At 38.0% G+C, this 14,323-nt stretch overlaps 1 protein-coding gene across 1 annotated transcript in view; it reads left to right on the top strand.

Annotated features, from left to right (window-relative positions):
- PACRG (parkin coregulated) overlaps positions 1-14,323 on the top strand; it is a 519,387-nt gene that overhangs the window by 180,981 nt on the left and 324,083 nt on the right. Inside the window, 1 exon segment of the mRNA XM_036871117.1 lies at positions 1,901-1,960. Within this exon segment, the coding sequence (XP_036727012.1) occupies positions 1,901-1,960 (60 nt within the window).

The raw sequence follows: 14,323 nt of genomic DNA, 5'->3' as shown, positions 1-14,323 counted from the left end.
AGGTGGCAGGCAGATTCGGCTTGTGGGCTATAGTTTTCCAATCTCTGTTTTGTACTATTAATATCTAGTATGATTATTGATATTTCTAGATTTAGGTCTATTATTTTATTATGTGCTTTCTGTTTGTACCAACTATTTTTGCTACTCTGTTCCCCTCTCCTGCCTCCTTTAAGAATATTTGAATGTATTAGTATTTCATGTTACTGTACTCTTAGATATCAGCTATAACTTTTGTATTATTTTTGAAGTTACTTTTTGGATTACAACATACATACCTAAACTTCCACAGCCTACTTAGAGTTAATATTGTACTGCTTGATATGGATGTAAAAGGCTTGCAACCACAGAGATCCCTTTACCACCCTCCCTACCTTTACGCTATAGTGTGATCTGGGTTATATCTGCCTATACTGAAAACATCATAAGACATGATATAAGTTTGAGGCTGCTTAGTCATATATATATTTCAAAGACCTTAAGAGGAAAGTGCATTTATATTTACCCAGCTATTTATCATTTCTACTGCTCTTCCTTCACCCCTGAAGTTCCAGGTTCCTCCTTATATCATTTCTCTTCACTCTACAGAATTTCCTTCAGGATTTCTGGTAAAGTAGGTATACTGACAATGAAGTTTCTTAGTTTCTGTTCACCTGAAAATGTTCTTATTTCTCCTTCATTCTTGAGGGATATTTTCACTGAGTATAGAATTCTGAGTTGATAGTTCTTTTCTTTTAACACTTTAAATAGATACTATCCCACCATCTTCTGGCCTCTGTAGTTTCTGATGAGAAATTTGTAATTTGTGGACGTTTGAATTGTTTTTTCTCTGTATGTGATGTGTTGCTTATTCCTAGCTGTTTCAAAGAGTATTTTCTTTATCCTTGACTTTCAGTAGTGGGATAATGGTTAAGTCCAGGCATAGTTTCTTTGGAGTTATTCAGTTTGCAGTATTTTAAGATTCTTGAATCTATAAGTTTATGTGTTTCACCAAATTTGGAAATATTGTCTATTCTTCAAATATATTTTCTGCTTTATTGTTTTTCTCCAGTCCTTCTGGAAGTTAAAGTATAGATTTCTTATCACATACTGTGCCTTTTGCATTTCATTCTGTTTAGTTTGTTTCTTTAACCTGTTTTTCTTATGACATTCTCCTCTTTTGTAGAGACCATGTTATGTGGTACTCTGTTCCAGAGACCAAATAGTTTCATGAAATTTTTTACTGCAGCATACAAGTAGATAAGTTTTACAAACATATACTTTCTCTAGGTCTTCCAGATGCTATTTTCTCCCTCTTTTATAGGCTACAGGTCATGTTTTTAAAATTTTTTTTAGAATTTCCATATAATTGACATATATATGTATATAACATATAATTATATCATACATGATATAATTGGCATATGGCACTGTGAAAGTTTAAGATGTATAATGTAATGATTTTGTATATGTATATATTGTGAAAAGATTACCACAGTAAGGTTAACTAACACATTTGTCACCCCACACAGTTACAATATTTTTTCTTATAAAAAAAGGAGGAAATCCTGCCATTTCTGGCAACATGGATGGGCCTTGAGGGCATTAAGCTAAGTGAAATAACAAAGATAGAGAAAGACAAATACTATGTAATTTCACTCATGTGTGGAACCTAGGATGACAGAACTACAGAGAGCAGATTGCTGGTTGCCAGGAATGGGGTGGAGGAAGAATGGGTAACGGTGGTCAGAGGGTACAGGTTGTTACATATCCTCAAACAAAGCAAGAGCTCATAAGAATCGATATCTGACAAGAGACACAATGAATGAACAGACCTCAGTCCTCTTCTCTGTCCACAGATACAGTGGACAGATCCCTCTTTCAGAACAGCGGTGGTTAGTGTATGATACTCCCAAAGTTCCAGTTTCTCTTGGTGGCTTATTTCTTCTACACATACTGCCTTGTCTTCTAATTGTCTGAAAAAGTATAATTCCCAGAATGCATTAATTTTTGTCTCTTTCCTAGAATATTTTAATTATGGAGACCGTGCCTTCCAAGTTGCCCTATAGCTTCATTTGCCTGGTTTTAAGGCTGGCTTCATATTAACAGTCCTTTTTTGAGAAAACTAAATTTGGATATTGCTGGTTTTACTTATAAGGTTGAGTTATATGAAGAAACCTTGAAGTGATGCTCGTGAACACTTCTCCTGGCCCCCTGAGGTACACAGGAAGGGGGGCCACTCTCATCTTCAGCCTCAGCAGGGAGAACATCCCTCAGTCTTCTGGCTACCACCAGTCTCCTCTGCTTCTGCTTGGAATTTAGGGAGATTTGCAGTCTGGGCAAATGGTCTTACTTCTGAGTTGAAAAATACAATGCTCCTCAAGCAGTAGAACTCTCAAAGGTCAGCATTCTGGCCCTGTGCCTCTGATTCAGGGGACAAGTGTCTCCAGGTCCATTTTAGAGAAAAATTAGAACAGGTTTGGATTCAGGTAACCAGACATCATTTAAAGTCAGAATGCACACCTCAATGCAAGTTTTTTAATGAAGAAAGCATTCCTAGCTCTCTCCCTTTCCTGCCTTTAGTCTTTTGGTTCCAAACTCTAAGTCAGCTTCTGAGCTTTCTTAAGGCACAGCATTACTGGACCTCTGACTCCCATATCCTGTGCACTCTCTCACCAAGTCTCCCCTGCTTCGTCTGCCTTCTCCTTCTAAGTATGAGCTTCATTTAGCAACCGTGTTTGGAGATAATAAACATCCTGAAAACACAGACAAAATGGAATATATTTATATTTGTAGGCTTCCATTCATGTTTGTATAATGATTCTTGTAGTCTTTAGGACTGTAGACCATTCTGTAAATGGCAAATGTATGGACAAGGTGCAAATTTTGTGCTATCTGACTAGTTATTTAAGTGATAGTAACACAGTGATCAACCTTTTAACACATAGATAGACAGATTATTACTTTTCCTAGTCATTTTGTTAGTAGATTCTATAATATAGGAGTTTTTAGACCACCAGATATTTCAAATTAATAATGTTCAATAAATTAGAAATCCATTTTCTCCTCGTTGTAGAAGGAAGCCAGTTGTCATAGGTATTATTTATTAATCTTTCTGGATTAAATTCATTAAAAAATGTGTTCTGTTGGAAAATTTGATAACATTTTATTTTTAGTGACCATGAGCTAATACTAAATTACAGTGTAATGCTTCTGGAAGTGCATGTGACATCCATATGAATACCAGATGAACTCATAATTATCTGTACTATAATAATGAATAGCAAGCCAATTTATAATGATACACTTAAAATAAAGCACTTCTGAAATCTTATGTTCTCATCAATTTTAAGAATGAGACGTGACTATAGATCACTGGAGCAACTGTGGGCATTCAGTGAACTGCACTCCAGGCTTCGGTTTTGTTTTCTGGTATTTCAGGCACCATTACAATGATTTTGAAAACTGAAAAATATCATGACACCATGGTGGGAAGGGGGCGGTGTATGTATTCAAGGAGGGCATGTTTATAGGTATGATTATGAGAAACATTTTTAAGAATAGAATAAAATGACTGCTGCATTTCAAAGGAAACTACAACACATATGTATTAATTAGTAAACAATTGAGGAACATAATAAAAAATGTCCAGTGGCTAGCTAGTGAAAGTATGCAACCCTAAGCAGGCTTAGCCAATTACTTAGTAAGTAAATTATTCTATTTTACCTCCAAATAGAAATGTATTTCTCTAGGTTCCCTTTTTGTTTCACAAAAGAATAATTTTACCAAGTTCATGGGCTGTCTTATTAAATTTAATAATTAATATTGTAGTGATTTGGCATACAAGACTGATATTACAAAGATGAGAGAATCCAGGGATGCTGGCATAAGGCAGCTAAAACTTGCAGCTGGACCATTATGACTGAAGAGAGGATCAAGCTCTGTAGAAGTTCAAATAAGGGAGAGGAAGCAGTTAGTTGCATATTTAAAAAATAACATTTGAGATAAGCCTTAAGGAACGCAATATTGGGACACATAGTGGTTTAGAGGGTGTATTTTAGATAAAGAACACAGCATGAACAAATACATGGAGACGGAAAAGTACCATATGTTTCTAGAACGACAAAGATGTTTTGTGTGTATAAAGTTCATGCCTGTGATTTGTGGGGGATAAGCACAAAGAGATAGTGTACAGTCTCTGAAGAGCTGAGGCCTAAAGTGACCAGATAAGAAGTTTGGTGTTAATTCGTAAAGACAGTGTGTGAGTATCCAGGAAATAGAAAAAGGCAGAAGCTTTTTCAGTCATGAGTCATCTGAGCCATGCTCCTGTCGCACTGTGTAAAATGGGCTAGATTAAGGAGTAGAGGAACCCAGGGTTCCCAGCTAGGGGGCTAATACAATGGTTCAGTGAAAGTAATACCCAATGGTGGCAGTGGGAAAGGAAAGGAAGGATGCAGATGTGTGATAGGCATGGTGGAGCTGGCATCAACAGGGTTTTCAGGCTGCTTGTTCACAATGAATCCTTCCCCAACATACTGTTGTCCTTGAGTGAATCAATGTTAATTGAATGAAGGCATTGTGTTGAATTTCACTGAACTAGGTTTTTACAGAAATGTATGCCCTCATGTATTTGTGTTATTCTAGTGTACATGATGCACTAAAATTCATTTAAGATGATTATAAACATTTAAAATTTACCTGATATAAGTAACTCAAATAACTGTATAATAATAAATCAATGAATTATACACATATAAGACACAGGTATGTATATACACATTTTATGAAAATAATCTGTGCACGTCTGCCTGTTCTAAAGAGATGAGACCCCTGCAAGGCCAAAGCACGATGAGACCCACTGACCCCAGGTTGGGCTTGGCCACAACCGACTCTTCCAGCCTCATCTCTTACACTCTTTCTCTTCGCTCTGCCATCTCACCATCCCTCTTCCCAAGCGCAGCTCTTGGTGCATGTTTGGCGCTTGCTATTGTTTACTAAATGAAGAAATGGATGGAGGGAGGGAGGAAGGAAAAAAGGAATGAAGGAAGAAAGGGAGGGAGGAAAGGAAGCAGCAAAGGAAGAGCACAGGAGCTCTGCATCCACCTCGCCAGCTTTATCATCTCAGGCAAGTTAATCAACTCCCTGAGGCTTGAGCGTTTCAGTCTGTAAAAAGGAAACAATAGGATTGTTAAGAAAAATTAAAAACTAACATATTATGATATCTGGTATTATACCAGCCAGATAGTAGTAGATATGCACTTAGAGTTGCTCCCACCCTGGTAATGTCGTATTTTACCACCTGCATCCCACTTCCTTTCTTCTTTGGGTTCCTCACTATAGATTCTTGGATGGCAGAGATAACCATGGAGGCTGATAGCTTTGGATGGATGAGTAAGTGATGGAATCAGTATGTTTCTAGTTACTAGATTTGTGTCAATCCATCCAAATTCCCTTACCTAGTCTCTTTTATAACTATTGGCAAATATTTTTAAAACTGTTGACTGGGTATGAAGTGTGGGCAGTGACTGTGCAACAGAACAACTCAGTGGCTCAGAGCGTGAAAGTCTTGGCCTCATGAGTGTAGTTCTCTAACTCAGCAGCTGGCTACAGATCATCATCAAATACCAGTAAAGAAAAATACTCTGTCATTCTCAGTAGAGCACAACTAGTAGAGAGAAACTAATTCGGTTAGCAAAATTAGTATTTTTAGGTAGGCAAACAGAAGGTAAAGTTTTTCAGTCCATATTTAAATTAGAGCTTGTTTATAGTCTAGATAATAGGGAGAAAAAAGCTCTTATTTTTAAATTCTACAGAAATGTGAAAATAAATGTGATTCATATGATATCTGCCTAAGGCTTTCATAAAACACAATTTCCAAAATAATGTATCTATTATATTTTATGTTCGTGAGGATAGTTTGAAACATATATTTCTACTCGGGGACTTTTGAACTAAGCAATGGAACAAACTGCAAAAATTAGCTGAACTACAAACCAAACTTGAATGTTAATGTGTTTTTATGTAAACAACTTCTTGTTACAGGAGACTGTTTGAGGAACTTAAAACATTTTTTATACTCTGTACCTCAATCAACCAGAATCGTATAGACCCGGAAAGGACTAATGGGGAGTGAGCGTGAGGCTGACCTGCCACGTTCATGCAAAGCCTTTCACCCTCTTCCACTAGGCGACCAGGCTGTGCGGCAGGGCCTTATAAAAATCCCCTCCGTTATTTCCTCCCACATCCAAGGCCAGTGGTCCAGAGGAAGAACTGGTGTCTGACAAGGGAGCCTGACTATATCCCTGGGCATCTCACTTGTCTCTGGACCTATTTTCCTATTATGTGGATGCCTGGGAACTTTTTTTTGTATGCTAAATACTGTGAATTTTATACATTTGGAACCATATATTTTTGTGTGCCTCTAAATATTCTTGAGCATTGTTTTGGAAAGCAGTTAAATTACCTGCAAACAATTCATCTTTCCAAGGTTTTCTTTAAATCTTTTTGATAAGTTAGGGTTGATATTTTTTTCCCTATTACTAAGCCAATACCCATCTGATTCCTCTTCCCAGTGCCTGTTAAATCATGAGGGTTTTCTACTCTGTCTCGTGAGAACGTGATCTAGTCCCAGCCCTGTGACACTTTGGGGAGTGTTTGCCCCGCTCCTTTTGGGTGGTTTGTTCCACAGGCTCAGGCAGTTTCCTTACGTGCATGCACCAATCAGTATTCTGTCAAAGACTCTCTGCAGGTCTCCAGAGCTTTCTCTCTTTTTCTCTGAGCAAATCTCTCCTCTCTTCTGTCCTGTGAACAGTAGTCATGTTGACCTCCCAGGACTCCCAGCTCCATCTGGCTTTGTGTAGGCCCTCTCTAGCTCTGCACCAGGCGGTGAACTGGAGCCATCGTAGGGCTCCTCTGGGGACCATAGTCCTGTGCTGCTTGATGCTAAGTATAGAACAACCATTGTTTCGTACCATCTATGCTGCTGTTTGCTATTTTAAGGAGGGAGAATAAATCTAGTCCCTGTTACTCCATCTGGGCTGGAGGCAGAAGTTGAATTGGTCAAGGTGATAAGAAAGTTAAAGAGATCCAAAATGCTCTCAGTATTGTCCATTGTTATTAAACAAAACAAAGACTGGAACCTTTTCAACATCTTTGTGGATGGATAAAAAGCTTAATATGCAGGGAAACTGTGTTTTGTAATACAATATTGACTATGAATGGTAAAACTTTTAGGGACTACTGGAATCTTGAGAGTGTTATCAAATGATCTCCCAGATGTGAAAGTGGCCAGGAAATCAAGTGGTTTTCTTAGACTGGTTTTCACATTTTATTTAAAATGTCCTTATTACATTGCTAAGAATTCTTAAAACTCTATATTATGTTTTCTAGGTATTCAAAATAAGAAGCAATGTAACATTGTTTATCACCTGAGAGAAATTATAAATATTTCGTAACTACTGTGACTGAAAAGAAAAACAAAATCAAAATGTACTCGCTAGAGGTTTGAAGTCTAAAGCCCTTTGAAGAAAAACTTTAAATTCTAAAAAATTAGAGATCATAGAAAATTGGAGGACAGTATAAAATTAATATTTATTAATATTATTCACTCAACATGATTTCATTGCATGCTTTATGTGTTACTAAGTTATTATATGTACATATTATTTTCACTTAGCCAATTCCCTAAAGCAAGCATTGCTTTGCAGTCCCCAAAAATATACTTGGAATTGGGGGTGAGGGTACATTCTGGCACTTAATCCTGCCAAGCAGATGATATTGTGGAACATTTTGCCATTCTGGTGTCACCAAGAGATGAATGACACCCTAGCAATGTATTGTCTCCATAAGAATTTTGTATTTCAGTTACTTATATTGGATATCACTTTGTTAAACATGGGTTCTAACTCTTGCTTTTGTTGATAGGCTGTTTTAAGAAATATCCCTGTATTATATAAAAGCAAATAATTTATTTGAAAAGTATATATTTGTAATTTGTCAGACACTTCTTGATTTTTAGTTTCACTACTTACTTTCATGTTCCTACTAAGATGTGCCTTTCTAAAATATTTTAGAAACCATACATCTATAAGATTGAGTTAGTTGTTGAATGCAAGAAGAAAGAGAGAAGTCAAGGACAACTTCTAGGTTTCTGATTTACATCGCTAGTGAATGGTGTGACTTCAGAGGGAACATGGGGAAAAGGATGGGTTTCTGATGAGAGTGAGATAGGCGAGTTGAATTTGGAATATGCTGAATTTGAAAGTGCCAGTCAGACTAGCAAATGCATGTATTGCTTTGAAGCTCAACAGAAAGATCTGGGCTGATATATTTACCAGAGTGGATGGTTAAGTTTGGGGTAGCCTGTGTAGAGCAGCACTGACCAATAGATATATATGAACCACATATGTAATTTAAAATTCTTCTAATAGCCACATTTAAGAAAATAAAGATAAACTTTAAAAATACTAATTTTAATGATATTAGCTCAATATATTCAAAATATCATCTCAACCTGTGGCACTAGCCACATTTCAAGTGCTCACAGCCACATGCAGCTCCTGGACTGTGCAGGTGTAGAGTGAGAAAGGAGGGTTGTGAACAGACCGACGTTTAAAGATGGAGAGCCCTCATCTGGAGGTTAAGAGGTCTTTCTGGAGCTCAGCTTGCCCACAAGTAGAGAGCAGCAGCTTAGCACCTTCCCCTCAGGGATTACTTTCTCAGTAGCCTGAAACATCCAAGGTCACTCCCCAAACTAGTTTCCATTCTGAGAAAGGACCTCTTCTTTCCAGATTGCAAGTCAGCAGTGACCTCTCCACCTGAGGCTTGCAGGTGTGTTTACCAACAATATCTTCATCAATGCAGTGCAATGTGTAGCCTTCCTACAACAACCGTACGCGTTTAGTGTCACATCCTGCTCACTCAGCTGCACCAGGGACTTCCAGTCTCGGAAGTGGACACGTGGGAAAGGCATAAGGCAACGAAACCACTCCCTTGCTTAGTGCTTTGCAGTTTATTTGCAGCCATTGTCAGCCAATCCCAAATTGAGGTCCAGAGCCAGCACTGCCAGAGACCCAAGTTTAGTGGAGGGGAGGGGAAGATAATCAACTCAGCTTTCTTCTCTTCAGTATTTTCCTTTATTCCTTGCTCTTCCCCTCCTTCTCCTCTCCACTTTCTCATTTTCCTTTTCAACTCTTACGTCATTTTTTTCTCCTTCCTCTAACTGTAACCTTTTCTCCTCTTGTTTTCCTTATTTTCTCCCATTCTTTGTTCTTATTTCTTTCCCATTTATTGTCTTCTATATTTTCCATTCCCTATATTTTATTATACCTATATATAATGTAAATATAGAATATATAGATATAGGTATTCTGTATTTTATATATATATTTCGACCTACTCTATCTGTCAAATCACTTAACTACCTTGAAGAGATAGTTTCCTTTCATAATTATTGGCGTAATAAAAAAGTCATACATATTGGGAGGATTATTTTCATTTAGCTGACTCTAACATAGGCTAGAAACACGTTTTATGATCTGTTATATTATTGAATACTGTCTTATGTGCCAGACTTTTATTTTATTTTTATTTAAGCAATATTTTAAATCCATAATTACATTTGTTAATTTGCAAAATTTATTTAGTGCCTGCTGTCAGCCTTTTTCTTAAATTAAGAACCATGCAATAAATTAGTTCATACTGGTAATTATATTTTCTGAAATTATTGATGCAAATCAAAACTAGAATGTCAAAGTATTTTCTCAAGTGAAGCTGAACCAAACCCATAATTTAGGTTTGTTGCTAATTCTAATTGCATGTCAACACTCCTTATAATAGATTTCTATACTTCTTCTGGATCATGGATCTGGAGCTATGGAATATTACAGTTGAAAAGAAACATCAAGAGCAAATCTTTCAAATATCTCATTTTACAAATATTTATGCTGTAGCTCAGGGCGGTGTCCTGATTTGCCCAAGGTCAGAGAGCAAGTTAGAAGCAGAGGCAGGTTTGGAAGAGAAGTGGAGATAATTCAAACTTTGTAGACCCTGCTCTGTTCTAGGCAAGGCAGGGACTCGATACATCCTCTTATCTGTTCTCTCTTGTAGGTGGTTCTCTATGTTATCTGTGTGTGTGTGTGTGTGTGTGTGTGTGTGTGTGTGTGTGTTTGTGTGTGTGTGTGTCTGTCTGTCTGTTTGTCCAGAAGGAAGGACAGAGAGCAAGAGGACTGCTTCTCTAAGAATCATATAGCATCAGAAAGGGATTTGTCCCTTCACAAGACATGAAGGTAACATCTAAATCTCCTCCCTCCACAACCCCGTACCTGGACTGGTCACCAGTATTCTCAGCTGGCCTCACTTGTTGTCATCAGCAGGCTCAGGGGACAGTCTGTCCTTCTGTCTTGGTTTGTTTTCGGGATACTTTTTTGGAGGGGTGAAATGTTATGAAGGGCAGTGGTGACAAGCACCATCATTTAATCACACCAGCACACAGGGTCATTGCTGTACGTTCACAGTCTGGGACACACCAGCACACAGGGTCATTGCTGTACGTTCACAGTCTGGGACACACCAGCACACAGGGTCATTGCTGTATGTTCACAGTCTGGGTCACACCAGCACACAGGGTCATTGCTGTACGTTCACAGTCTGGGACACACCAGCACACAGGGTCATTGCTGTACGTTCACAGTCTGGGACACACCAGCACACAGGGTCATTGCTGTACGTTCACAATCTGGGAGGAATGAGTTTTTATTAGACTGTCAGCAACTACAGTACAAGACATAAAAAATATTTTTAGAACTCAGAATTTGTTTTTAAATCAAATTACATGGGCGAATGTACACATACTTAATGCGTATAGTGAACATGTTTCTCTTTCACGTGTGTGAGACTGCGTAATCCCAATGTCTGCCACCTGGTGTCCCCACATCTTCTGGCCTTTTGGGGTCCCCCCTCTCCTTTACTGTTAAGCAGAATAACTCAAGCCCTCATCCATGTACTGTGCGAATGTAGCGGCTTATTGTCCCCCTTCCTCTCTCCAGCGGCTCCCTGGTTTTGTACTAGGTTAAGTAAGTAAGTAGTAAGTCCCCTACACACAAACAAGTTCTGTTCCAAGAGTGCGTTCATAACTCCAATTTGTTCATAAGTCCAACAAAGTTAGCCTAGGTACCTAACTAACACAATCGGCTATATAGTACCATACTGTAATAGGTTTATAATACTTTTTGCACAAATAATACATTAAAAACAAACAAAAAATAAACATTTTTAATCTTACAGTACAGTACCGTGAAAAATACAGTAGTACAGTACAACAGCTGGCATACAGGAGCTGGCATCAAGTGAACAGGCAAGAAGAGTTACTGAATGGAGGAGGAAGGAGAGGTGGGAGATAGCAGAGCTGAAGGATTGTCAGCAATAGGAGACAGAGGGCAAGCTGCAATTTCACTCATGTCTGATGTTGATGGCACAGGTTCTTGTTCCTTGCTGGATTCAATTCTATCTACCCTCTTGAAAAAACGATCCAGCGATGTCTGGGTAGTAGCTCTTTTTTTCTCGTCATAGATGAAATGGTAGCACTGGATTGCATTCTGAATGGCTGCTGCATCGTTCGTGTACCTTTCTACGTTTGGGTTGGTCCTGTGCCTCAAAAACTAACAGTGCCTCCTCAAATAAAGAAAATCCCCTTGCCATTTCCTGCATCGTGAATCTCTTCGGTTCTTCAGTTACTTCTTCTTCCTCTTGTCTCTCTTCGTCCTTTCTCTGGGTCTCCAATTCCATCAGGTTTTCATTAGTAAGCGCCTTATGTTGCACAGCAAGGAGTTCAATGGAGTCGTCCTCTTGCAAATCTAGTTTTAGGTTGTACACAGAAGCACACCCACTTGTAGAGGATGCACGCACGTGACAATGTACGTCAGGCACGTGACCTAACGTGACTGGACATGCAAACACACGTTCATATCTTTGAAAGTTTGCAGCTTGAAGGTTCATATGTAGGGGACTTACTGTATTTAATTTTGTGACTTCCTGTATTGTGGGATTCTCTTCCCTTTGCATCGTGCACATTACATCCACTTTCTTTCATTCCCGCAAAGTGCCATTAACATAAGTCTCTGGTGTGTTATCTGCTTTTACCCAGGGTTTGGGAAAATATGTGGAGATTATAGCACATTACAGTAAAAGGAAACCAAAGCAGAGTAAAAGCACATATTAGACACCAACCTACTAAAAATTGACCCACAATTCCCTGACATCAGAAGGTTTTTTTTGTTTGGGGATTTTTGGCCACCTATGGCTCCTTTAATTCTCTCTGACTCCCTCTCAGCTCTCCCAACTCTAGAACCCTTTTCTTACCCACTCTGTAGCTGCAGCCTCAAATCCCAAGTGGCTGCTCCTTTCCATGTAGAACATGTGAGCTATTTCCATTCCCACCTTGGACTAGATTCAGCCTCCTTTGCAGAACCAAAATTGAAGCTTCACTAAACAAACAGTCCACTTCTCCTTACCAACTCTTAACACCAAGTAAGTAAGTAAATAAATAAATAATTTTTAAAAATATCCTTTGGAACTTTGAAATTATAGTTTCTTTAACATGATTAAATTCCTAGGCAGCTTTCTTTAATTGGGATAGGGAATGGAAAGAGTTATTCTCCCCACATACTGGAGGGAGGGAGGATTATTTTCAGCTTGGGAAAATTATCAGCCAGTATCACTCTCAATGTTACTGCCCGTTCTCTATCTTTCTTCTTCAGGGAAGCACATATAACATAGGATATGTGTCTGTTACCCACTCTCTTTAAAATTTTTCATCCTATTTTTTCCTCTATGTTTACTGGGATATTTTGTACTGACCAGTTTTCCAGTTCATTAGTCATCTCTTCAGTATAGCTAATCAACTCCTAAACCTATCTGCTGAATTCCTGCTTTCAAAATATAATGGTGTTTTTCAGATCTAGAATTTCCCTTTGATTAATTTTATATGTTTCAGTTCTTTGATGAAATTCTTCACATTTTTGTCTCTTTTTGAATACATTATAATTCTTTAACGTCCATATCGTATAATGATGTCTAATTCACCTTCAATCACTTTTAATCATCTGCTTTTATTCTTGGCTTTCGGTCATTTGGTCCTGGTTTCTGGCCTGACTGGTAATATTTGATTGACTGCTAGAAATTGTGTATAAAAAGTTTTGAGACTTTGGATAATATATTTCCCCAGAGATATTATACAGTTTTAAGTGCAAATAGTGTATAGGCAGATCCATGTACTAGGTGAACCTCAATCAGATTCTTTGAGGCTGTTGTTTAAGCTTCATGAGGGCTAGTCTATTTCCAATTTCCTTTGCTCTTAGGGCCTAGCTCTGAAGAAGGCTCACCTGAAAGACTGAGGTGTCTACTAGGTATCCCTTTTCCAGGCCCAGCACTCCTTGCCTCTTCAGCATTGCTAAAATGTTTAAATTTCTACTTAGATTTTTAGCTTCTTAACAGATGCTCTCTGCATGGTTTTAGGCCTCCTGGGCAGGTGGAGCTGAGGTGGCAAATGTCTCAAGGGGAAATTGCATCAAATGTCAGGCTCACTTCTCTGTGGTTCCTTTTTCCCTAGGATCTTGGAGCTGCAAGTCTTAGTTGACAGAAAGACCCTGAATTCCAATATTTTCCCCCAACCCAGTGAGACTGACAGAAGTTCTAGGCCATTGTTTTCCATTTAGTCTCTACGCCCTATGAAGTGAATTGGAATGTATCCCAAGGAGGAAAACCATTGGTGAATTTTTAGGCATCTTCCTTTTTCTGGGATTTTGACCTTTCAAGTCCTAGATGCCTTGGTTACTGTCTGATGCCTTCAAACGGCTTGTTTTTGCATTTTATAAACGCTTTATTTGTTTGGAGTAGTTGGTTTAGTTTGATATAAGGTATCCAGAAGTAGAAATTCTTTTACATTAATTGTTTTAAGTGTTATCGCTCCTTGCCTCTCATCTTCCTGACCCCAAAATACACAGAATAACATATTTCTGAAACCTCAATAATCGGAAGATTCCAATCCTTTTCTATCTTGGCAAGAAATATCCAGGGAGATGAATACAAATATAATCCTTGTATGTATATCTATGTATGTATATCTATCTTTTTTATTCTTTCATTCTATACTAGTATATTTAGACGACTTTCAGTGTTTGGGCTTGTAGAACTTTGAATTTCTTTTAGCAGTCTTGACAGATTTTACCATTTTGCTGTTTAACATCTTAGTTTAAATATATTTAAAAATTAGAGTATTGTAGATCCATGACAAAACATTCTTTTTTTTTTAACCATTCACATCTTTCCTATAAAATTCTTATTTTTTTAT

The sequence above is a fragment of the Balaenoptera musculus genome, chromosome 12, assembly GCF_009873245.2.
Source record: "Balaenoptera musculus isolate JJ_BM4_2016_0621 chromosome 12, mBalMus1.pri.v3, whole genome shotgun sequence".
In the NCBI taxonomy this organism is placed as follows: domain Eukaryota; kingdom Metazoa; phylum Chordata; class Mammalia; order Artiodactyla; family Balaenopteridae; genus Balaenoptera; species Balaenoptera musculus.
The sequence above is the reverse complement of the archived record's forward strand: the minus strand, read 5'-3'. Positions and strand labels throughout refer to the sequence as shown.